Source organism: Cydia strobilella, chromosome 6 (assembly GCF_947568885.1).
Source record: "Cydia strobilella chromosome 6, ilCydStro3.1, whole genome shotgun sequence".
NCBI classification, from domain to species: Eukaryota; Metazoa; Arthropoda; class Insecta; order Lepidoptera; family Tortricidae; genus Cydia; species Cydia strobilella.
The window spans coordinates 2026777-2053105 of record NC_086046.1 but is presented as its reverse complement, the minus strand read 5'-3'; the positions used below and the strand labels follow the sequence as shown (position 1 = coordinate 2053105).

At 38.4% G+C, this 26329-nt stretch overlaps 3 protein-coding genes and 1 long non-coding RNA gene across 4 annotated transcripts in view; 2 read left to right on the top strand and 2 right to left on the bottom strand.

Annotated features, from left to right (window-relative positions):
* The window catches only part of LOC134741942 (brahma-associated protein of 60 kDa), a 389674-nt gene that overhangs the window by 288072 nt on the left and 75273 nt on the right, over positions 1-26329 (bottom strand). The window lies entirely within an intron of this gene.
* LOC134741967 (uncharacterized) lies at positions 9782-13497 on the top strand. The gene is made up of 2 exons (XR_010127914.1): positions 9782-9943; positions 10960-13497. It is a non-coding gene; the product is annotated as an uncharacterized LOC134741967 (long non-coding RNA).
* On the bottom strand, positions 14450-17998 carry LOC134742520 (uncharacterized). Its single transcript, XM_063675740.1, has 3 exons — positions 17775-17998; positions 17046-17295; positions 14450-16200 (listed from the first exon to the last, which is right to left on the bottom strand). The coding sequence occupies exons 1-3, from the start codon at positions 17803-17805 to the stop codon at positions 15069-15071; spliced, it is 1413 nt and encodes a 470-aa protein (XP_063531810.1). The 5' UTR covers positions 17806-17998; the 3' UTR covers positions 14450-15068.
* LOC134741960 (ubiquitin-conjugating enzyme E2 S) lies at positions 20753-24460 on the top strand. Its single transcript, XM_063674858.1, has 4 exons — positions 20753-21162; positions 22383-22531; positions 23353-23547; positions 24171-24460. Exons 1-4 carry the CDS (start codon positions 21015-21017, stop codon positions 24375-24377), a joined length of 699 nt encoding a protein of 232 aa, XP_063530928.1. The 5' UTR covers positions 20753-21014; the 3' UTR covers positions 24378-24460.

The following is a 26329-nucleotide window of genomic DNA, read 5'->3' as shown; positions in this document are numbered from 1 at the left end:
CCGTCCGTCTGTCAACAGGCTGTATATCAGATGAACCGTGATAGCTAGACAGTTGAAATTTTCACAGCTGATGTATTTCTGTTGCCGCTATAATAACAAATACTCCGCCGTGATTCGCGCATGAGTGTGGAGGGCCCACTCGAAACAGAATAAAATAAATATTTAAGTGGGGCTCCCATACAACAAACGTGATTTTTTTGCGTAATGGTACGGAACTCTTCGTGCGCGAGCCCGACTCGCACTTGGCCGATTTTTAAAGGTACGTTACATGTATAGTGAGTTGGGTGTTTTCTTAAGCAACTCGAACATTTTCTCTCGAAAACCATCAATTTGATGAAGTGAATCTGATGATGATGATTTTTTGATAATAATGTTATTTTATAATATGCAGTATGTTCAGCGATTACTCCGACACCTTCCTGTGCACTGTGGTTCGATTTGAACAATTATTTTTTTTAATTTGAAAGACGTTACCTCCATAGTGGTCGCATAATATATTTTTTGGATCTGATGATAGTAATGTTGGAATACATATATGTTATCCATGAGGAATTGAGGGAACTCCTTGATTTTTAGGGTTCCGTACCAAAAGGGTAAAAAGGGGACCCTATTACTAAGACTCCGCTGTCCGTCCGTCTGTCAACAGGCTGTATATCAGATGAACCGTGATAGCTAGACAGTTGAAATTTTCACAGATGATGTATTTCTGTTGCCGCTATAACAACAAATATAAAAACAGAATAAAATAAATATTTAAGTGTGGCTCCCATACAACAAACGTGATTTTTTGCCGTTTTTAGGGTTCCGTACCTCAAAAGGAAAAAAACGGAACCCTTATAGGATCACTCATGCGTCTGTCTGTCTGTCTGCCACAGCCTATTTTCTCCGAAACTACTTCAACTTAATTGGTCCAGACCAATTAAGTTGAAATTTGGTATACATATATAAGTTTGTGACCCAAAGACGGACATGTAACGTATACAACTGAATTTTAAACATGGGGGCCACTTTTGGGGGTAAATGGGAAAATTAAAAAATAAAGTTTTTCAAACTTTATTGTATTACATATCAAATGAAAGAGATCATTGTGAGAATCTCAAATATATTTTTTTATAATTTTAGGATAAACAGTTTAGAAGTTATTCAAGAAAATAGGCAAGCAATGACCATTCCCCCTCTTTATCTCCGAAACTACTGGTTCTAAAAAAATACACAAAATAGTTCTTTACCTATAGATGACAGGAAAACCTATTAGAAATGTGCAGTCAAGCGTGAGTCGGGCTTAGTTAGCTTAGTTTTTTATTAGTTAATTACATTTCACTCACGTTTCACATAAAAAATATGTTGTGTAAATTGTGTAACGTACGGAACCCTTGGAACGCGAGTCCGACTCGCACTTGGCCGGTTTTTTGCGTAATGGTCCGGAACCCTTCGTGCGCGAGTCCGACTCGCACTTGGCCGGTTTTTTTACGTTAACTTAGAATAGTTAGTAGTTTGATGTTTTTACAACTTCAACGGACTGTATAGTGTAGACCTGAGTAGGTATATGGTTATAATTTCAACTCGATACCTCCACGCGTTCACAAGGTCTTGACGGACAACAAATTAAGTGATCCTATAAGGGTTCCGTTTTTCCTTTTGAGGTCCGGAACCCTAAATAAACATCATAAACATTAATAGTAATTTAATTACGTGCTTTTTTCTAAATATTATATACTTATGCAAAAGTGTTAAGATTCATGGCAAGTATACAATATAAATTGAATATAAACATTTTTAGTAATGCATGTAAACTATTGTTTTAATTATATTACAGTTAAATTGTAATTGTAATTTAAGTCAGGAACAAAATTACCTATGTTTAAACAGAATGTTCAATTCTTTTGACGCCGGCTGTACATTTACGACCATTCCCAATCCCAATTGGGATTCACAATCAACCTACCTTTCATTTCGCTACTTCTGCCCCAGGGTGGCCCCAGGTAAATAACAATCCTTGCACTCACATACTAACTGTGCGTCACGTAATTACGTACATGTGTGTGTGTGTGTGTGTTTTTTTATTTAATTTAATCGACAGATGTCCAACACCTAGCACTACCTAGCTCGCGCTATACGCTCAAATTTGATATAATAATACATAATGTATTAATACGAAATGATACAAATAAGTAAAGCATGGCTTGGCCCAACTTATTTTTAGGACTTTACTAAGACTCCTCTGTCCGTCTGTTCGTCTGTCTGTCACCAGGCTATATCTCATGAACCGTGAGTGCTTAGACATTAGAAATTTTCACAAATGATATATTTCTGTTGCCGCTTTATCATCAAATACTAAAAACAGAATAAAATAAATATTTAAGTGGGGCTCCTATTCAACAAACGCGATTTTTTTGCCGTTTTTTTGCGTAATGGTACGGAACCCTTCGTGCGCGAGCCCGACTTGCACTTGGCCAGTTTTTTTATGTATGTTCGCCGATAACTCCGACACCCGTGATCCGATTTGACTGATTTGAGTAATTATTTTTTAGTTTGAAAGGAGGTCCTCAATTTTTAGGATTACGTACCCAAAGGGTAAAAACGGGACCCTATTACTAAGACTCTGTCTGCTGTCTATCTGTCTGTCTATCTGTCTGTCTGTCTGTCCGTCTGTCACCAGGCTGTATCTCACGAACCGTGATAGCTAGACAGTTGAAATTTTCACAGATGATGTATTTCTGTTGCCGCTATAATAACAAATACTCCGCCGTGATTCGCGCATGAGTGTGGAGGGCCCACTCGAAACAGAATAAAATAAATATTTAAGTGGGGCTCCCATACAACAAACGTGATTTTTTTGCGTAATGGTACGGAACTCTTCGTGCGCGAGCCCGACTCGCACTTGGCCGATTTTTAAAGGTACATTACATGTATAGTGAGTTGGGTGTTTTCTTAAGCAACTCGAACATTTTCTCTCGAAAACCATCAATTTGATGAAGTGAATCTGATGATGATGATTTTTTGATAATAATGTTATTTTATAATATGCAGTATGTTCAGCGATTACTCCGACACCTTCCTGTGCACTGTGGTTCGATTTGAACAATTATTTTTTTTAATTTGAAAGACGTTACCTCCATAGTGGTCGCATAATATATTTTTTGGATCTGATGATAGTAATGTTGGAATACATATATGTTATCCATGAGGAATTGAGGGAACTCCTTGATTTTTAGGGTTCCGTACCAAAAGGGTAAAAACGGGACCCTATTACTAAGACTCCGCTGTCCGTCTGTCTGTCACCAGGCTGTATCTCATCAACCGTGATAGCTAGACAGTTGAAATTTTCACAGATGATAGATGATGTTCGCTATAACAACCAATACTAAAAAGTACGGAACCCTCGGTGGGCGAGTCCGACTTGCACTTGTCCAGTTTTTTTAAGGCACGTATATGGTGATTTCGGTGTCTTATAAAGTAACTCAAGCATTTAATCCGGAAAACTACTAATGTTAGGGGGTGGACCTGTTGATGTAGACCACGGACTATATAGTGGAACTTTTCTATTATTGGGTATATTATGATTGAGTGTATTATGATTTACAATGTAGGTAGTACTGGAAATGACTAAAGAGACTAAGAGGTGAGGGGTAGGTGTGAGAAGTGAAGACTGAAGACGGTAGAGGGTGGTGTTTTGAGGTTGGGGCTTGACGATTCATGATCCGAGAGGCTAGGCAGTTGAGAGGTGGCTTATAAACGTGAAAATATTTCTGTCTGACTCTTTATCATTTTCACGGCTAAACAACTGAACCGATTCAACTGATTTAGGTGAAATTCTGCATGAAGCTAAAAAGTTTAAGCCCTGCAGGTAGTCCTTGATTTGTTTTATATTTTTAATTTATCTGGTAGAGGGACGGCAATATAATTTAGTCTCAATCCTACGCTTGCGTGCTATGGACAGTTAAAAATAATATACGCAGGCAATACATAAACGCATTGGATTTATACTGACGTACTGTGTTAGTTACTAGGTACCTACAGAAAGCAGGTTCATTGCATGATTATGATTTATAATTGTTATATATTTGCTGTGACTTATTTTTCAAGAGTGTTTTTAATAAAAAGACACTTCAAAATCGCTTACCTTCTTTCTAAATTTTCTAATGTAAAAAATACGAAGTAGGTACATATAGTTTAGAATTATGAATGACACCTCTAAGTCTACTAAAGAGTTTGACCCTTTATGTCATAAGTCGTAGCATTACGTTGGAGTTTTCTTTTTTATAAATATAAGCTTTATAATACTTTCAGGCACCAGGCACTGCCAGCGCTCAACATTTGCTCCTAGAATTGACTATCAGCACATCTTTCATTCTGCTGCTTCTATGCCAGGTATTTGATGGTTTCTATTATGTCAAGTGAAGTGATATAGGATTGAAGAGCATGAGTAGTAGTAGTCAACTACATACCGAGGAAGCTTTTATTTTGTAGTTTCGCCATGTCCGTCTACATGCCTGTCTGTATGTCTGTCCGTCCGTAGCTTTGTTACATGATCGAAAGGCATCCGATTCGCACATCGCTCCGGTATTTTAGCGATAAAACGCTATGCGCGTATTATAGCGACATTCCGCTTGCACGTCGGAATCGGACGCAGTGTGCCATGTGCCTTAGTACTAGAAAGCTGCAATTTGATATGGATATATAAAAAACAATGATGCCGACAAATGGTAGAATAAAGACTAGAAATAGTTATTTGTACCGTACCGTACCGTACCGTAGCGTAGTATGAAGTTCATGGCCTTCACTAAATTAAAAAGCTACATTGTTTCACTCCCTGGAGTGAGGAAAGTCGCACTTTCCTCACTCCAGGGAGTGACGAAAGTAGGCTTGTTCGAGCTGCTGAGGTGAAAAAATATTTTACAGTACATATGGTGCTACTTTCTCGCACTAGTGCGTAAAGAGCACTTTTCGTCCATATGTCGAAAGTTTAAAGGGCCATATGTACTGTAAAACGTTGTACGATACACGTGCGAAAAGGTAATTCGCAACTCGTGTCGATTTAAAACACTCCCTGCGGTCGTGTTTTAATTTATCGCCACTCGTTTCGAATTTTCTCTTTTCCGCACTTGTATCGTAAATAACTATTTTAGCGTACCCCCCCACACGTATTTTTTCGCTTCAACCCTATGTTAACCTGTACAACATCCAACGTGTTATTGGACTTATTGGATAGGTCTTCTCTTCGACAGAATGGTAACTACGGAGCCCTACACTGAGCATGGCTCAATCTGCTCTTGACCGGTTTTTATTACAAGCTTTTATTTTTCTAGCAATATTTGTATGTACGTATATATTGTACGCATGTTCGGGTCAAATCTTACAAGCCTAGACCAACTTCTCATTATTGGTTGAGCTAAAAGTTCACTTACTTATTATGTAAGTCGGGTGACAATACAGTACATATTATGGTTCCATCGAGCTTATCTGATGATGGACATAGGAAGTGGCCATAAGAACTCTGCGATAAAACAACACAACCTAATTGAGTCTCGGTGAGTTTCGTAAATCGCCAATGTGATATAGGGCTCTTAGCGATAAAAAGCTGTATTTTCTTTTCTGTATTTTGATTCTGGATCAAAAAGGGAATAAATTACCATTAATTTATTTTTTTATTAAAATACATGTGAGAAACATGAATACTAAATATTTTTCTAAGGTCTCGATAGTTATGAAATAGTGGTGAAATTGTTAGGTCTCCTATTTTCGGAAGTACTTACCTAAACAATGATTATGTAGATTTATTTGTATTGTTTTCTTCTAGTTACGCCCGCTATACAACAGTCTGAGGTGCCTACCATCATCAACAACATATGTACTGCAGATTCTTCTGTATTTGCAGAACATAATTATAGTGTGATGAGTCGTTCGAAAAGAAAGACATTAGATGAAGGTAAATATTTATAACGTCACCAATTATTATAACAAGATATATAATAACATTTAGTTATATTTAGTTACATTTAGTTTTGACATTTAGTTATATTTTGTTTTACAAAAAGGTGTGGATTAGTATTCCTGGTGTGTGATTATAATGCCACCACCTCTGCATTATGCGCTGCTGCGCCAAATTCCTTTTCGGCATAACCTCTTTTACATAAAAACTCGAAGGTACTACTACTAGGACTACTGACCAACGAGACAGGACAATATTGAATAGCAATTGTAGCCCGCTAAAGTTGATATACTTATATTATCGCTCCGGCCGCATACCGCAAGAATATTGAACAACCGCTCAAGAAGATTAAGTTTTGGAATGATAGACGAGGATACAGTTTTACAATGGGGCGTTTATATAGCCTACTAGCGATTTTCGTCTGTAGCCTTACTTAGGGAATGCTTAACCCTGTATGCTAGTTGCGTGTGAGCGTGTGCTCCCGTTAGTGGCATTGTTTCTGCCCGTATGTGTTCCACATCAGTAGTTGACGTCGGACTTTGACTATCATTTCTGACTTTTGTCTTTTGCAATGGATCTCATCCCATCCTAAAAACAAACCTGATCGATTGATACCATAAATAAAAATTTGACATCTTAGCCTATTGTAGAAATAAAAATACAGTTGATGATAAAAAGTTGTATCAACAATAAATTTGGTGACATAAAAAACTTAAATTTATAGTGACAGACTAAAACCAAAATTTATTAAAAATTATACGTATAATATTATAATTTTGTTTTCTTTCAGGTTCGAACAAACGTGAGGTTCAGCTTAAGGTAAAACAACTTCAAATGGAAGATAACCGTTTGCCCAAAAGGGGACTTTCATACAAGCACTGCCGCGTTCCAGACAGTATGACATTGTGCAGCACATGACGAAACCAGCTCAGCTTTTAGTGAAAATGCAATAACAATCAACGAAGCACCCTAAAGGACGACGCTATTCACTAAAAGAAAAAAATTATGGCATTCTCGCTTTACAAATAGAGTCCGAAGTGCTAATACAGGCTGTTGTGTGAATATTTTTCACTTCCACCTGGCAAAGCGATGAAAAGATTATTAGGCGAAATTAAACTTACCACAGTGGCATAAACACAATTATATTCGAAGGAATTAAACACAAAATAACCAATCAGATGGCAGTCGCTTTCGTAAAAACTAGTGCCTACGCCGATTCTTAGGATTACTTGTCAAGCGGATCCTAGGCTCCCATGAGTCGTGGCAAAATGCCGGGATAACGCACGGAAGATGATGAGGAAGGACACTTCACATCTCCAAACTTCATGCATTAACCGTAAAGACTATGCGTCTCTGTAATATGGTACAATTTTGACTTATTGGACACGTATTAGTTGTGTATTCCGTAGCATTCGTTTATAAGACTGTTAGCTTAGTCTCCTGACGCAAAACAATTACTTACATATTTCAGATTCGCTAGGCTAGGTGCACGACGGGTGCTGCTGTCCTTATTTTGTGGGCTTCTCTACGGGAGTGAAATTATCAAACTGATGCTGCTAGAATTCATGTGGGACATTCCATAATATTATGTGTGTTCTCCCTCCACCGACTGCACTTTGCTAATAATTTCATTTTAACATGTGCCTAAGCCTTTCTCACTTCAAGGACCGCACGGAAGACCAGCGCTGGCTTTATATCTAGCATTACGCTGAGTTGGGTCCATTTCGTGATGCACACTTAACATATCAGAACCAAAACGTATTGTTACTAAAATTATAGGCAAAAAGTTGTATCTACTGATATACATACATACATACATACATATAATCACGCCTATTTCCCGGAGGGGTAGGCAGAGACCACGGATTTCCACTTGCTACGATCCTGACATACCTCTTTCGCTTCCTTCAATTTCATAACATTCCTCATACACCTCACAATGTGTTTACATTTTGTTAGATAGATAATTCACTATGTATTACCGTTATGTTAAAATGTCATTTTGGTCGGATGTTCATATCCAAAGTTATATGGAATTCGTGTCTTTTATTTTCATCAAAATAAATATTGTTTTTTTGACATTAGGGACCTTTAATATCTCCAAATTGAATGTATTAGTGACGAATCGAATTTAATTTCCTTGCTTCATTTTTATATTGTACAGCCTGTATTGTAACGTTTAGTATAAATACAAGTTGGCAGATATTTATTTTGATAAAAAAAAAACTAATATGTTTAATATAAATTTATGTCCATCTGTACATTTTTAATGTCTGCTTTGGCTTAGGTTATTTGATTTTCTTATAAATTGTTTCATACTAAAATGCATGGACTTTCAGCAAAAAAGAGAAAATCTGTTATAGACAAATGGTGTACTTGTAATAAATTATTTACCTACTGAAAGCTTGCTAAGCTTGAAAATGTACATAAAAATATCTTTATTTAATCGTTTTTATTTATTTATTAAATAATATCATTATCTCTAAGAGCCACGACGCTAATTGCCAGATCTCTTCTAATTGCCATGGTGTGATAGTAAGCTCCCAACGCTAATTGGTAGGCCTTCACCTGTTCTTATTAGCTTTATATTGTAAATTTTAACGAAAGCCTAGGCTCCATGGATTGTTGTGTATGTACATATAAAAAAGTCTTTATTTAATCGGTTTTTTCTTATTACATAATATCTTTCCCTCTAAGAGCCATGACGCTAATTCCCCGGTCTCTTCCAATTGCTATCGTGTGATACGTTTATTGTGGTATAAAGTATATGTTTTTTATAAACTGAAATAGATATCATATACTGAAGAAAAAGTGACCAAGTCCACCACACACACAGTAGCAATCAATTTATTGTACACAACACAGGTTTACAAAAATACTTTATCATACAATATTTATTGTGTAAACTGTGTAGGTATAAGAAGTTTAACTAGGAACATTTTTTGATAAACATAAACATATAGTAATGGAAGTACAAAGGCGAATTTATCCCTATAAGGGGTCTCTTCCAAATAACCTTTGAGTAGATGAGTGGGAAACTAGGCAGGTTAAGTAAAGTTATGTTTACCCATGCATGAGGTAGATATTGCCTCCTGTATTTGTATATGTTGCGATGTTTTCCTCATGTAAATGTTATATCGACATGTGTAGTAAACTTTTGGCTCCTGTATTTGTAAATGTGACGATGTTTTCTTCATGTAAATGTTATATCGACTTGTGTAATAAACTTTTGAATTTTAAATTATGAAATATCAACTATCTTTTCTTTCCAATTTATACTCACCTTATTATTTAATTTTATCCAGCATTTAACGAGCTACTTTATTATAATTTTCTTGTTAAAATCATGCTTTGTATAACATTGTATTGTACTTACTTTTCCTGTATGTCTTTACAATATGTGCTTGCCAATATATCTTACATCAAGCAAATATTATAATAAAGTTGTTGATTAATGGGTACTAGAAAAGCAAACTCGATATAACAAATTATAGATATATGACCCTGTTTACATATTGATTAGTGTTTAGTGTGAGTTTATACATTTGTAACAAATGTATGAAGTCGTACTAAACATTAATCAATATGTAAAAAGGCCCTGTAGGTATGAATATTGACGTTAATGCTTGTTGTTCAGATTTACAGATGGCGCTTCAAAATGGATACAAAAAAGTTCCACGAGAGGGCTCTCTTTCTCCTATATATTATACTACTCTTTGGTACGGGTATACATATTTGCGAAGCATTTTTGCCCGACTTCTATGCTTTAGTCATTATTCTGAGACCTCAACCATATAGTCCGTCAACGTCCTGTTTTGACACTTTTGACATCTTCCCGTCAGGCAACGAGCAATCAATACCACAAATCGCCAAGGAAAACAACTCATTCGACTTAAATACATTGTAATCGGGATTAGGATTTCGCTGCCTGTAAAAAGCTGTACAAATTGATTAACTATTGAAACTACTTTGGAAAAAATTCTGGAAACTCATTTGAAATCAATACAATTTGTAAGTAAAGTACGTTTACGTTTGGCTACCTTTCAGTTTTATCCACAGACCTATCAAACGCTAATATCTCTTAGCTTATCCCTTACCTGTGTCTTAATATATCATCAATTCCTCACACAAAACTAAGTATTTAGTTACAGTTGGGGGTCTTTGTTATTAGGTGCATGGTTTTATATAACAACAACGCGTTTACTTTGGTTCAAATTTAACTTATCAGCCTTTTTCAGATTTGTAAAAAGCTACAGGGCTCTTGTTTATAGTAATTACTTTGAAAAATTACAATAATTATTTAGCATGCATCAATAACCTTCACACGCGAACACAATCTATCTAAGATATAGGTTCCATAACTAAAATGCTGATGAAAGATAAAAAGATAAAGATAGTTTATTATTCAAGTAGGCATATTACAATACGCTTATGAACGTCAAATAAAGCTACACCGGCTCTAACCCTACACCTCTGCCCGAGAAGATTTAAATCCCCTCTCAATTGGAGGAGGCAATCCCAATATGGGACCCGCAACAAACTCAGCGGGACACATCTTTTCAAAACATTACATCTTATAATTAACATGCAAATATTTTATATCTAGGTATATTATAAATATGAAAGTAACTATCTCTTCACACTTAAACTACAAAAATATTTTGATGAAATTTGATATGGAGGTAGTGTTAAGCCCGAAAAAGGACATAGGATTGTTTTTATTAGGGTTCCGTACCCAAAGGGTAAAAACGGGACCCTATTACTAAGACTCTGCTGTCCGTCTGTCACCAGGCTGTATGTCATGAACCGGGATAGCTAGACAGTTGAAATTTTCACAGATGATGTATTTCTGTAGCCGCTATAACAACAAATACTAAAAAGTACGGAGCCCTTGGTGGGCGAGTCCGACTCGCACTTGGCCAGTTTTTTAATCATCATTATCCACCATAACAAAGTCAAGGGCACAAGCCAAGCTGATATATTGTATAATAAATAAAATATGATAACACAAATGTATTTTATTCCAGGTTACAGTTAATTAATGACAATAAACTAAGAATGTCAATGGAGCATTCTGGTTGTGAAACGGAAGCTATGGAGGAACCCGGACTAGAAGGAAGCACTACCACAATATTTGATGTGCTCAAAATCGACATTTGCTGCCGAGCAATCCTTACAAAGATACCCTTTCCGGATCTGGTACGCTCGGAGAGAGTAAGCAGAGAATGGCAGGCTATTGTGCATGATTATCTCCGGTACAACAAACGCAATATGAGATTCTTTGATCTCTATAGAGACATTCATTGTTACAACCAGAGAAACAAAATCTACAGGAATAATCCATTAATCATGGATCACACCATGGTTTTCCGTGCACACAATTCTACAGAGATAGTCAAGAAACCGATACATTTAATTATACAAGACGTTACAGATCGCTGGTTGACATAAACATTTGAACCTGAACTTATCATCATGTCACTAGTAGCAAAACTTGATAGATACGGAATATTTCAATTTTAGACCCGATAAAATAGATTTTCTGAGCCTGTCACTCTACAAACAGATTCTTAAAAGCATGTAATTGACACATCAAAAAAAAAACAAATAAGGTGCGTTTGAGGTAAGATTGAAAGGGTTTTTCATGAGGGGTAATACAAAAAATCGTCCGTATGCCGAAGCATTACGGGCGACTTTTCATCTAACCCCGCATGAAAAACTCTTTCAATCTTAGCATTAGGACCTAAATACACGTATATCATACTCATTGTAAAAACCAATAATTTATTTTAATTTTCACTATTAGCAATACAATAGAGTTTTTTAGTGATTTTAAACCTTTTAGTGACAAGGGACCACTTGAAAAAATAATGCCAGGGTCCTCCAACTTTTTGGAATGTAAACAACGTGTCCCAGGTAGCAGTGACGTTAGCGACGTCATAATGACGTAATAATGATGTTATGATGACGTATAAATGCTGTTAGGGGTACCAGTAGTCCGTCAGTGGACCATCTGTTAATAACCATGGTCATACCCAAATTTCCCAAGGGGCCGATACAGACGGACTGCAATTTGTATTGGAACTACATGATAACTGCAACGTCGGCGTACAGTTCTCATACAAGTTGCAGTCCGTCTGTACCGGCCCTATTAGTCGCGACCTGTTAAGAACCACTTGGTCTACAAAGGCTACGTTTACGTGCCGAGATTTGGCAAGCCTGACGCAGTTATGCGTTCGAGGGAGCAAGCGATATTGCTATCTCATTCCACCGCATAGCTGCGTCCATAGACATAGTATATACAAGTAGTTATAGACGCGCCACCGAGCGATCGGGGGTAAGAGAAAGAATATTCATATAAAATTTGGACAGCATAGGATTTTTTCTCTATCGCTTAAATTTCGGTATATTGCCATCGCCTCCTACCTATGATGCCACCCGGTCAGTGATAAGGACAAAGCATGGCACCATTTTCTCTTTTCTCTTATAGGAGTCGCAATAAGACTATCTTTCTCTATCAAAGAGTGTCAGGCCCTTGGTGCGGAACGGGCATCGTATTGTACACTGGGCGTCTAGCACTAAATTTTGGTTTTGACGTCTGGACGTTTATGCCGAGTGTTACTTTGTACAATTACAATGTATTGCAAATTAGGCGGCACGAGGTTAAATTAAACTAAACTATTCTAGGCATTGTAATGTAATTTATTTAGGTATGCTTTCCTTTTTGGGCGGAAAATATTTTCGACACTGAATAAAAGTCAAATTGAAAAAAGCTTATTAGATCTCTTCTGTTTTTCGTAGTTATTAGGACATGATTTTAAAATTAAGTATTTGGTTGGATATGTTTTATCTAAATGGAATGGATTTGTATATGATGAAATCGAATAACTCTGTAATGTAATGACAGCATAATCTTTTAAAAAAAATATGGTAGGTATTATTTATTTATCTATATTTGATTTTTTACTTACCTACTTAAATTTTACACATTTTAGTACTAGTTTGTATTCTCTTTTATTCGTAAGTTTTTGTTGACGGTATTTTATTAAAAGCAACACAATCATTGGTAAAGTAAGGACGCTAAGTTATAGAATGTTGTATTTTGACACTCTATTTCCTATCTCTATCGCACGCGCATTGCTGTACCGCTCGCACAGTGGCATTGACCGCCGGCATCATCGGCGGGACAGCAATATATATAATTATGCGCGTGCGATAGAGATAGGAAATGGCGGGACGACGTAAGAAATTCTTCCTTACTTTAGACTTTATTTCGTTGCAGTAAGATTTACAATTGGTCTCTGTAGTGTAGCGATGATACAAACAGCAACATTCTTAGGTCCACCAGGACTGTCCATCGCTGGACCTTATGTCTTTTGTAATAAGGTCCACCGATAGACAGTTAACAGTGTGGGCGATATACCAGAGAACAAATTGGGATTGGTTTAAATTTTGTGCAATAAAAGTACCGTCAGCAAAGAAGGTTGTGTTTTTACTTTTTTTTGCTTATTTTACGTTAGATCTACTGTGTGTAGTTTGCTCATAATAAAATTAATGAATTAATACATTAGTTGTTTTACTATATTAGTTTGTTGTTTTGTTGTTCAGGTTCACTCCTCTGATGTTACTGAGCTCGTTCACTTACCTGTACTAACAATGGCAATCTGTTAAACAAAAGCCATTATTTCTTTTGCGTGAGCGCGTGGCCTTTGTGCCTGAGGCTCACACACAATGGCCACGCGCTAACACAAAAGAAATAATGGTTTTTGTTTAACAGAATGCCATTGTTAGTACAGGTAAGTGAACGAGCTCAGTAGAGATAGCGTTAACTATATAAGGCCTGATTTCCTCCTACGCTGACGTCGGTCGAGCGTACCGTCGGAAGAAAAATCTGCCGCGGACGTCAGCGGCGCTCTGCGGGGGCCCATAGAACATTGTGTTAATTCGTACGTCACGTACGTTCAGACGTCAGCGACCGGATGTCAGCGTAGGAGGAATTGAAGCCTAAACCTCTCGTCTGTGTATGTATGATTAATATGATTATGAGCCTGACCGAATTTTGGTCAAGAACTATTTTTCTGCTCTGTTCTGCGCGACTGAGGTGGACTCACGATTTTTGACCACCAACATACCTATGCGAAATGCTCAGTATGTCTGCCTTTTTTGGGTTCAAGTTATATGCATCAAATTAAAATGATAAACGCAACGTAGTAAGTTTTCTAACAAGGTAGGCCGATGAGGGCTTTGCTATTGCGAAAATTCTGGCGAGTCTTTGTCCAGCAGTGGACATCTTTTGGTTGATGTGAGGAAGATAACTCGATTTCAACTTTCTCACCTAGATGGTAAGGTTGACATTTAAACTAATATTACAAATAAGATTATATACTTTTAACCAAAACAGGTTTCCATTGACTTGTTGATGAATAACCATACAGAAGTCATCTTCGTTACAAAAAACAACTTGATACTTTTAGAGAATTTTGGACTAGGAATCTTACTAAAAAAATAAAACATTAGTTATAAAAGATGCATTATTACTTTACTTTATTAGCATAGACATATTTAATTAACCTTTTGGATGCCAATGACGGATATAGCGGCACCGCAGGTCCAACGCCAAAGACGGATTAATCGGTCACAGACCACAGAGCAACATAGACCTACGTGCATGTGCATAAAGTTCAATTTCAGTTTTGACACTTCGGTGACGTAGCGTCCGAGTGACAGCTTTTGTGTTTGACACGGCGTCGAAAAGGTTAACCAAAACAGGTTTCCATTGGCTAAACTAATAATTAATTAATTAATAATTGATTGGTTGTTGATGAATAAACATACAGAAGTCATCTTCGTTACAAAAAAACAACTTGATACTTTTAATTTTGGACTAGTAATCTTACTAAAAAAAATTAGTTATGAAACATACGAATTATTACTTAGCATAGACATATGTAATTAACAATTAAGATCAAATCTTATCATTATCGATTCATTACTTAAAAATATCAAATCATGTAATAAGTATTTTAACACTTCCATTTGCCAATTTTTAACACTGATATAGCCCTTCCTAGGTAGCATTTATACGTCATTGTGACGTCTGTTACGTCATTATGACGTCGCTGACGTCACGTTGCTACTAGGGTTGGGTGCCAAGCGCGCGTACAACACGTGGCGGCCGCGGTGTTGTATCCCTGACTAGCACAGGTATTTGAGTCTCTGGTGGCATGTCTACAAAATCCACCATCCATGTTGGAGAGGGCTGGGCAGCCAACATGGTCGGAGTTGGCAAAGCCTTGGATGATTGAACAGAATGTATTAGCTGAGCGGTTGAGGCTGGTTGTTCTTCGGGTCCAATTATGTCAAGATCGTCTGATTCACTGTCTTGATTGTCGTTATTTCTATCCGGGCTTATGAATTTAATCAGCATAGCTTTAGATTCTAAATCATCTTGTTCTTTTGTAAGATCCACGTCATTATTTAGCTTCAGAGATTCCTTGGATCCATTTTGTACATCCTGTTCTTTTGTCGGATCAAGATTCTTCGAGAGTTGTGATACATTTTGTATTCCTGATTCAGAGTCAAGATCTTGAATAAATTCTTCTGGATTGGAAAACTTAGCTGGTCGACGTCGTCGCACGCGGTGCCGTTTCTTCTTAGGCGCGTCAACTACATCTGTATCTTTTTCGTCTGTCACTTGTTCTAGCAATGCTAGTGCTCTTCTCTTGACTTGATTCAATGCATCATTGTCATTTGGCACAGACTCTTGGTACACTGCTGTGAACTTCTGAGCAACTTCTTCAAACTTTGAAATATCTTCAATCGGCTTAGATAACTGTGAATTTGAAGTTTGTTCTGTTTCTGGTGGTGTTTGTGTTCTGCTTTCCTCTGCCCTTTTTAACCGGAACAGTGTATCACCTACAGTAAACTTCCGTTTACGTGCAGCTGAAGACTGTTGGTTAACTTGGTTAATTGTGGGTTGCCACATTGGTCTTGTTGTTTTCTTGGGGTTGCTTTGGGTCGTGGGGTTGTTTTGTACGATTGGTAGCTGTTGAGTTGGAGAAGGGTGTACTGGCACAACTTGGTTAATGTTTGTTGGTTCCCATTGTTTAGTAATAGATTTCTTGGGTCTGTTTTCCTTGGAGGTTTGGATTGTGCTGTTTTGATTGACTGACCAGGGTTGGAATGGGGAAGCGGTTGGCATTGATGCCTCATCATCAGAGTCTTCGATGCTGAACGCGTGCTGCCATTTGTGTTCCACCCGTGTGACCCTGCAATTATAATACTTTTTTTTTTCACAAATGAACCTACTCGTAGTCTCATAAAGAAGGCCAAGTGCTAATTAACCTTTCATATGCTTAGTAGCAGATCTGCTCCATATATGTATATTCAATTTAAACATGAAGTTGTCACGATTGCTACTTATATATGGCAATTTTTGGACATGCGCATACAAAAGGTTAATCTTATGAAGAAAGATAAGTGTTGGTGAGGTTAGGAAGGCCATAGTGCCATGGCCTCTGCACCTCTGTGCCAACAACATGAAGAAACCAAATAGTTGTTCATTAATGATCCTGAGCAAAATATGTGCGGCTTTAATGTGCAAATTATGCTTGTGAAGTTACAAAATCTTGAATATTAACTTTTGCCTCTGTACAAAAGTCGACAACTTACTGGTTGGAAGGCTACAATAAAAATCGACCAAGTGTCAGTCAGAATCGCGCACGAAGGGTTCCGTACCACTTTATTCTGTTTTTAGTATTTCTTGTTATAAATAAAATAAAATAAAAAAAGCCTTTAATTTCTGGGTAATAAAACTTAATCCAAAAATTTAAACTTAATTTGTATAATATTGAAAAATTACTCCAGAACCTCCTAAGAGGTATAGGCCTCTTTCTTGTTATAGCCGCAACAGAAATACATCATGTGTGAAAATTTCAACAGTCTAGCTATCACGGTTCATGAGATACAGCCTCGTGACAGACAGACAGCAGAGTTAGTAATAGGGTCCCGCTTTTACCCTTTGGGTACAGAACCCTAAAAAAGTAAGCCACAGAGCCATTGTACACTTATTAATTGAAAACAGAATCAAGGCATTTAGTAATGACATACTAACCGCACTGTATCATCAGGTCGCACCACTTTCATTGGCTCGCTGGGTGGTAGCAAATGATCCCCCGCCAGCAACAGAATTGGGCCTTTGAGCTTTGTTACACGTCGCACGCGGCTCGCCAGCCAGCGCACTTTGCGGGCACGTCGGCGCACCCACATGCGGCATCGTGTTTGGGTACCCATGCAGGCGCTTAGGTCCACGCTTAGTGAGAACCCGCCTGGTTCGGAGTCAGCCTCGTGTTCAGCATCATTTTCTGTTAAGAGTACAAGAGACATATAGGAAATGTTTGTTTGGACCCCTGTAAAGGTAGTCTTGGTGAGTTCATGTAAAATTGTTGCAATAGTAATTACTGGCAATGTAACCCATTTCTCACAAACAATAAAGATTATGATAAAGGATCGAGAAACGATAATTCTGACGAAATTATTTTGGTACTTTGGTTTTCAATTAATTAAGGCAAGAGATGTTTCTCATGGCAAGAGGCCCAACGGCATGACTCTTGTGCCCTGGAGACTGGGGCGGCTCCTTATTTGGGACGCCACATGCGTGGACACCCTGGCACCGTCCCATCTCATCACAACCTCAACGAGAGCAGGCGGGGCAGCTGCAGCGGCAGAGGTGGCAAAGTGCCACAAATATATTGGTCTGACAGACCAGAATATATTTGCGGCATTTGCCGTTCCTCGCCCAAAGGATTGGCATAGCAATCCTTATTGTTAGCATTGTACTAACCTGTAGGGCCGCCGGCACTTGTCTCCGGCATTCTACTAGTCTCAAGAGTTTTAACTTAGTTATCAAAGGGCCGTTAATGAACAAACGCTTCAGTTATCCGATCTTACTTAGTTCTATTTTATTTCTTCCTAAATTTCGACAAAATTAACAACATCTGCAATCAGAACCAAAGCAGAAATGTCAGGTGAATGTCAGTCACTAAGCAAGCGATTATATGCTCTTTGTCACTAAGCAAGTAAGGCCTCAGAATCTCAGAATAATGACTAAAGCAAAGAAGCCGGGCAAAAATAAAAGCTTGGTAAAAGATATCGTATTCACAACACGTTATTACTTTTTGTCTATGAGTGAGTGAGACAACAATCCGCAAGTTCTTTCGTTTTTTTCAGTATTGTCATAAGATAAACTGAGGGAAATGTCAAACGGTCCTATGTGGTTCTATAATATAATCCAGCTAAATAAAATATATGTTCGTTATTTCACAGGTAGGTGTCAACTGTAACAACTTGACATAGTCGTATTATTTTAGTTGAAATATTTCGGGATGTTTCAGCGGTCATCTTGGTTTATTTTAATTATATTTTTGCTATTCCTGAAAGATTGTTGGAAAACGTGCTGAGTTTTTATTTGTAATGGTTTGAAGTTCCCTTTGTGATAATGTCTTGTGTGATCGAGGGCTGTAAATCGCATACAGGAAGAAAAGAAAATACGCACGAACCGATAACCTTTAATCGGTGAGTTTTGTTCAATTTTGAAGAAATTTATTTATAGGACCTGACCCTAAACATAGAAATCGATATGTTGTTTATGTAATTATTACTTGCATTCAAGTCTATATAGATTTTTGCATATATTTTCGAACTTTTCTGCTAAGTATGAAAGGTTATATTTTTGGCATAGTGATGTATCGACCTCAGATCAATAACCTATCGACATTTACAGCTTTCTTATAGTTTGGCCCAGGACTGTCTCATTTTAATTGATGAGTACAGTCAAGGGCATAAATATATATACATTCCCAAAGTCTCAAAAATATGTGTACGCTCAGACAATAAAATCGTGTTCACATATTTTTAAGCCATTTGTCTGGATCGATATTTTTGCCTTCGACTGTACCTATAGTTTTCTTTGTTCTTACTTACTGACAGATTGTGTTTGCCAGACTATAGTTTAATACTAAAAACCGGTCAAGTACCGGGTACAGGGACCGTACTTTTTAGTATTTGTTGTTATAGCGGCAACAGAAATACATCATCTGTGAAAATTTCAACTGCTAGACACGGTTCATGAGATACAGCCTGGTGACAGACAGACGGACAGCGAAGTATTAGTAGTAGGGTCCCGTTTTTACCCTTTGGGTACGGAACCCTAATAAAAAAGACATTAATGATCATTGATGAATGTTCCTTTTATTAATATTGTTGGTCACAAAACTCAACTTTTTATTTCAGATTTCCAAAGGACGAGGAATAGGGGATATTACTGCAATGTTCTGCCACCAGAGTGCAGCACTAGCTTTTTTTAGTGCACCGTAGAGTAACTTATTCATACTCTACCTTTAATAGGTTTTTGACAAGTTTTCAGGGGACCTACCGGAAAACTCGAATTCGAAATTTCGTTATCTAGCTGCCTCTTTATCGCTCGAATACGCAAGAGTGACAGAGATGTTAGATAACGAAAGTTCGATTTTCTTGTTTCGCGATAGACCCTCAGATTGTGATAGTGGCGCCACCTACGCCGAGTTTCGCGTAATATTCCCTATTATTAAATAAAAAAAAATATTACACGAACGTTTTTTTTTTTATTTCCTATTCGGTACAGTCAGCTGCAGAGAAAAGGTACCCCACGTCCATACTAATTTACAGAACTTTATATGCAGGGGGGTGCCTTTTCTCTGCAGCTGACTGTACATGACTAGAAACTATACTTAGCCTTTTAGCATTAGAAAAAACGGTAAACCATTTCCACGTGTCTTTTTATTGACAAGTTTTTTTTATAAATACCTATATAACAATATTTTACTTATGAAAGCAAAAGTATGTAAATGATCGTATATTATATTTGTTGTGACTTATTTTCAAAGTGTTTTTCGATAAAACGACACGTTAAGATCGCTCGCCTTCTTTCTAATGATAGAAAAACGAGAGGTATAGTTAGACGGTTCTGAGTGGTAGACTGCAAATGAGATAAAAGCTATATTAGGTACATGCATTAATCCTCATATCAGACGGCTCTTTGATTCCAAGGATTGCATAATTTTTATACTTTTTAATGATTTTTAGAATATGAAAATTATAAAAAGTGTAAAAGTTATGCAATCCTTGTATTCCACGCATTTCATTTCATTTCAACGAGCCGCCTGCTACAGATTTCTTGAAATTGCCGCGTTTTTTCAGGTTCAACTTTCATTAGCCAGACTATTATCAATTTGCCAATTTCGTGATTATTCTTTTACACGGCACATAAACTTATGCATAATTTATCGATATAAAAAGTCGACACAGTTACATCCCTAGCAAATTATCAAACTTATGACACCGTACGTAAATGAGAAATAACAAGCATATATGCATCTCTTTTCGGCACATTATCTAATTCGTAAGGAAGTAAAGTACGGGTATACATATTTGCGAAGCATTTTTGCCTTACTTCTATGCTTTAGTCATTATTCTGAGAGTAAGGCAGTAAGCAGAGCAGGCCTCAAGCAGGCTAGCAGCAGGGCAGAGGTACGTTCCAAAACAATTCAGATTTGTGATAAAAACAAAGTATCCTCTCACAGCTGTATCTTATCAAAAAATAATCGATTAATGTAATTAAACTGACGATTTCATTTATTGAATATAATAAATCCACAATTTTATTACAACCATAGACAACATGGTTCTAAAGTGTTCAATAGTGAATTCTGGAATTTTTCGACCGTTGGACGAAAAATTTGTATTTCTGAAAAAACAGCAGACGTTGTTTATGGTCGATTTCGTCGTTCGATGTCGTTGTCAAACACAGCACAGAACAGAAGCATAATTTTATCTTGTATTTATTTAAGAAACGACGAAATAAAGCAGTATCCTAATTTACTATTGTGTTTCAACACGGCAGCTCAAATTATCGATTAAGTGGTTAATTAGAGGGACGGTGTGCAAAGACAAATTGTCGATTGTTTGTTTCGTTTCGATCGTGATGGCGGGCGGATTGTGAGATTTTATTTTAGGGGTTTGAGCGGTGTTGAAACTGGGCGGCGACATGTGGAACAGTGAGAACGTGTCGCCACAGCGATCGCGCACGGCGCTGCGCGAACTACGGAGGCTGGCGGCGCGGCCCCCGCCAGGAATCAAGCTGCTATTGCGAGACGACGATCTTTCCGACATCACAGCGCTTATTGATGGACCAGGTACCTTATGCTCAATACATATACAAGCCTCATTACTTCCTAGCTAGTGCAACGTGCTGACTTAGTATCTGATAATGAACACATAAGCTTGCATAATAATTAGATACTAATTCGTTCATTACTCTTAAATTCTATAAAAACCATAATGATCTTATAGGAACGGGTTATCTATATTTAGTGGTTCTTTTGGAGTTTAAGGAATGTAATTTAGAATACAGAAATGTCTGGAACTTTCTTGGGTATGAAATTAATAATAATTTTCCCCTAGCAATGTTGTAACTGTTAATCAATAATGATTGATACAACAAACTGACCCCATTTGGCGGGTCTTTTTAGTGACAAGTATAATTTTTAGGGTTCTGTACCCAAAGGGTAGAAACGGGACCCTATTACTAAAACTCCGCTGTCTGTCTGTCTATCTGTCTGTCTGTCTGTCACCAGGCTGTATCTCATTAACCATGATAGCTAGACAGTTGAAATTTTACATACATAGATACATTGACAGTTATCATTAACAGGTAGATGTAGAGGTATGTTAGACAAACATCTATTTTTAAGCTGGTTCACATTTTGTGCTAAAACCACATCTTCGGGGAGTTTGTTCCAAGCTCTCACTACTAGGTTGCTTAAAAAGTGTTTGTATGGGTTAGGATGAACTCAAACTCACAGCGGGCTCGAACTGGAGAAGAGTGGCCCACGACAGACCTCAATGGAAAGAGCTAGTGGAGGCCTTTGCCAAGCGGCACACTGAGCTACGAGACATACTCTAGCTCAGAATAAAAGGGCTAGATAGATGGGCTACTGTGGCCTTTTTAACATTAAGTGATTTCTCAAATATGCCTCTGATTTGACTGTTCTTCTTCTTCCCGCTAGACCTGTTCCCATTTACTTGGGGTCGGCCTTCCTTGTCCTCAATTTCCATCTAGCACGGTCTTGCGCTACGTCCTTATTTAAATGAGCTTCTTTTAGGTCTTTTTCAACCGTCATCCACCAGGTGGTAGGTGGTCTGCCTGAGTTGCGTTTAGTGGTTGGCAGTTTAAGGGCCAGTTTCACCATATGTGACGTTTTCAACCAAAAGGCACCATTGTCGCTTGTCGATAAGGTAGATTTCTAACTGAATCTATATGGAAATAGCGCCTTACTGACAAGCAACAATAATGACTTGGTTGAAAATGGCACATATGGTCTGATATGACTGTTAATTTACATATACCTTACAGCGGAGACACCATACTTCGGCGGCGTGTTCCGCGTACAGATTAAACTGGGCAAGGAGTTCCCGACAGCTCCACCCCGAGCCTACTTCTTAACGCGCATCTTCCACCCGAACGTGAGCCGAGAGGGGGAGGTCTGCGTGAACACACTCAAGGTAATAATTTACTCTAAATCATTACAAGCAAGCAAGTAGTGATAGCACAGGGCGGACACGCTATACATCAAAAATCACTGGCGTATCTATGTGTGAACGACACGTCTGTACACGCGTCATGCGTCATAGTGTGAGTAAGTTGCTTAAAAATAGTACTGAGCGGCCGGCAAACGGCCGTCAATCTGCTGTCGCGGGACTCGCGGGGCTAGGTAATTCGAATCTGGGCGGGTGCATGATAATACTATTACTTATTCTGTGGTGAAAGACTAATGTGTTGGTTAAAATTGGTATGTTAGAAAGAAAGAAAAAGAATTTATTAGTTGTTAGGCCGCAGACTGGACGCACGCGGCGCCCCTCGCGCCGCCTGGTTCTGAACAAAATGTATAGACTTGTATGGAATGATACTGTTTTAGACAACAGCTGCGAACATATTCCCTTATGCCGGTTTACATACACTACCGCTCATATAACTATTTAGGCACTCGTAATTTTTTCCATACAATTGTATACAAAATCGACTTTCAGAATTATACCGCTAAGTCGCAGTCGGGTAACAGTTTTTTGTGGAGTTTGCTCTTTTAATTTAACAGACATATCGAGCTTCAAAATGATGTGCAGAATATTCGTGTACATTGCCTATTTACCAAATGGCAAGCATAAAAAAATCCATAAATTGTTTTCCAGTATGGTGAAAATTGCGGGTGCCTAAATACTTTTAAGCGGTAGTGTATATGGCATGCTAGCCTAACTGAAAAGAATTTGTGGGCTTAAAGTTTTGAAAGTTGGTACTTCAATATTAATAATGCCTTTGAATGTTTCAGCGCGACTGGCGCCCCGAGCTAGGCCTCGAACACGCGCTCCTAGCGCTCCGCTGCCTAATGATCGCTCCCAATGCGGATTCCGCCCTCAATGCGGACGCAGCGGAACTATTGCGGGGACGTTATGAAGAATATTTCGCTCGCGCCAAGCTGCTTACTGAGATACACGCCAAACCTGCCAAGGGACATGAAACCCAGGTAACTACTAGAAGCTGTAACAGATGGGCGTACCGGACCGCGACCTTGGTCGGGTCCGAGGTCTGTTTGATCGTGTGTAAAGCCCTTGCTAGAAGGTCGCCGACAAGCCCCTCGGACCGCGTGGCCTTGGTCTGGACGGACCGTGTAGACAGTTGTTTCCAACAAAATGTCATACACATTACCAAGGTCAGACGGTCTGAAGGCTTGTCAGCGACCGTCTAGCACACGCTTAAGATGGTACGCCGTACGTCCGTTGAGAACGTAGCTATAAGTGAGAGTAAGACACACAACACAGACACCGCATTATGAAGTGTTTGCATAAAGACCTTGTCACCACACAATTTTGTTCAATTTTGCTTTTGTTTACTATAAAACCGAGTTGTTTTCTACACCATTTAGTAATAAAAGCACACCCTTAAAGCTTAATTTTTATTTTTGCTAAATGTTTTAAATTTACACGAAAGTTAGACGAAATTTTTGACGCAAATGAAAAAGCGTCCCATGTTAATTAAACATTACTTATATAGGCAACCTCACTCAGGACCCACGAAAATCCTTTTCGAATACTCTGCTTCCTGGTTTTGGGACTTCCACAATATCTAACGCATATTGTTCAATTGTAGAATGAAAACACGAACCTCATCGGCGGCTTAGACGAGCCCACCCCGGCCGGCAGCGGGACCGAAGGCGCGGAGGCGGGGGCGGGGGCGGGGGCGGGGGCGGGGGAGGAGGCGGGGGCGGGGGCGGGCCCGGCGGCCAAGCGCGAGCGGCGCCCGAGGGGGAAGCCGGCGCACGCGCGCGACAAGCGCAAAGTGCTCAAGCGGTTATGAACGGCCCCGGGGAGACTAAATTACCAAATATTATGACATTGGATTCACATTATATTTAATAAAGTAATTAATTGCGATTATTATATTGGCGTTTTTTCTTATGTGGGAAATTTACCCTTAAAACCGAAATAAATAATAGTGTATTGAAAAAACACGAATTAAAATATTTTCATAGAAAGTAATTTAATTTGTTAATAGAGTAAATAGTTAAGGCCATTGCACACTGCGTTTTCATTCTACGAAGCAGTTTGCGTTTTGTTGCGATACAAACGCGCGTTTGCATCGATACACATGTGCGTGTCCCCTGCGCAGTCTTTTTACGGTGTTTTGATACAAACGCGCGTCGACGGCGCTTTAAAAAACCGGCCAAGTGCGAGTCGGACTCGCGCACGAAGGGTTCCGTACTATTACGGAAAAAAATCACGTTTATTGTATGGGAGCCCCATTTAAATATTTATATTATTCTGTTTTTAGTATTTGTTGTTATAGCGGCAACAGAAATACATCATCTGTGAAAATTTCAACTGTCTAGCTATCACGGTTCATGAGATACAGCCTGGTGACAGACAGACAGTCGGACAGCGGAGTCTTAGTAATTGGGTCCCGTTTTTACCCTGTGGGTACGGAACCCTAAAAATCGCGACGTGTATAGGCCCCAAAGCTTTAGGGTCTACCCATAGACATAAAATATACAAGTAGTTACAGACCCTTGGGTCTACCACTTGTCTCAGGCGGTCAATAAAGAAGTGGCGCAGTGATTTTCTAGTCATAGATATCTGAGTTTTGGGACTAAAACTAGTTTATACCTATATCACATTTTTAATTATTTAACGTAATTACAAATCAACTTCATGCAGCCGAACTTTTAACCAGCCCGTCCGTAGTGATCTTAACCTTTTGGACGCCGATGACCGATATATCGGCAGTTCGGCACCGTAGGTTCAACGCCAAAGACCGATTAATCGGCCATAGCCCACAGAGCAACATAGACCTACATGCGTATGGCATAAAGTTCAATTTGTTTTGACACTTCGGTGACGTGGCGTCTGGATGACTGCTTTTGTTGTTTGACACGGCGTCGAAAAGGTTAATAACTTCTTACCGAACGCGTCAGTTAAACGGTTATCAGTGTTATCACGAAATAATGACCCCAAAATTGACATGACTTATGACATTCCAATTTCATACCCCGGCCGCACACTCGAAGAGTTGTATGGGAAGTAGGTATTATACACCACGTCTCTGCCTACTTCCTTCGCTACTTCTCATGCCACTCGTCGAGTATGTGGCCGGGATATCAGATCAAAATATTTTCTTGTTTATTTTCTTTATAGTGCGCGATTTTCCAGTACCAGGTTTTCGTTTTTCAACTCATTTTTATGGCATAACACATCATCGCACCGCACCAAGGTCATTGTGCGTCGCACCCATAAGTAAGAGCGAGAAAGAGATATCGCTTTCTGTTACCAACTGTTACGGCTTTTATATTGACAACAGGTTCATTGTCTTTCTATTCGACGCTAGATGTCGCTAGCAAAGTCGTGTAAAACCGTCTAAGCAAGTCTAAGGCACAGATCTAAGGTATCATCTTCGTTGTTTCTATTTGACGCTAGATGTCGCTAGCAAATTCGTGTAAAACTGGTAAAGGCCCTTATACTCTTAGTTTACGAAAAAAGGCACATTTTTGTCATGAAGTGCGTTGTCATCAATTTAACATTCGTTACCACTTCTCTTTGCTACCACTATATCAATTACCGTCAGCACTTTGTTTTTCTATTCGTCACTAGGTGTCGCTAAGCACGCATTTTATCTTCAAGTATAGTTCTAAAGTAAAATACGGAATGTGTCAACAGTATTTTATTGTCAAAACAAATCTTATAAAAATATAAACCACAACAATATTTACAGCATTCTGAGACAGTATCGAAAAAAAATCGATTATAATTAATCAT

Bases quoted from the DNA above. Each gene is read 5' to 3' on its own strand.
- LOC134741960 (XM_063674858.1), top strand. From the start codon at position 21,015: ATGTGGAACAGTGAGAACGTGTCGCCACAGCGATCGCGCACGGCGCTG. The intron at 21,163-22,382 runs GTACCTTATGCT...TATACCTTACAG, and splicing joins AGCGCTTATTGATGGACCAG to CGGAGACACCATACTTCGGC. The intron at 23,548-24,170 runs GTAACTACTAGA...GTTCAATTGTAG, and splicing joins CCAAGGGACATGAAACCCAG to AATGAAAACACGAACCTCAT.
- LOC134742520 (XM_063675740.1), bottom strand. From the start codon at position 17,805: ATGCCGGAGACAAGTGCCGGCGGCCCTACAG. The intron at 17,296-17,774 runs GTTAGTACAATG...TACTCTTAACAG, and splicing joins AAGTGCCGGCGGCCCTACAG to AAAATGATGCTGAACACGAG. The intron at 16,201-17,045 runs GTTAGTATGTCA...TTATAATTGCAG, and splicing joins CGACCTGATGATACAGTGCG to GGTCACACGGGTGGAACACA.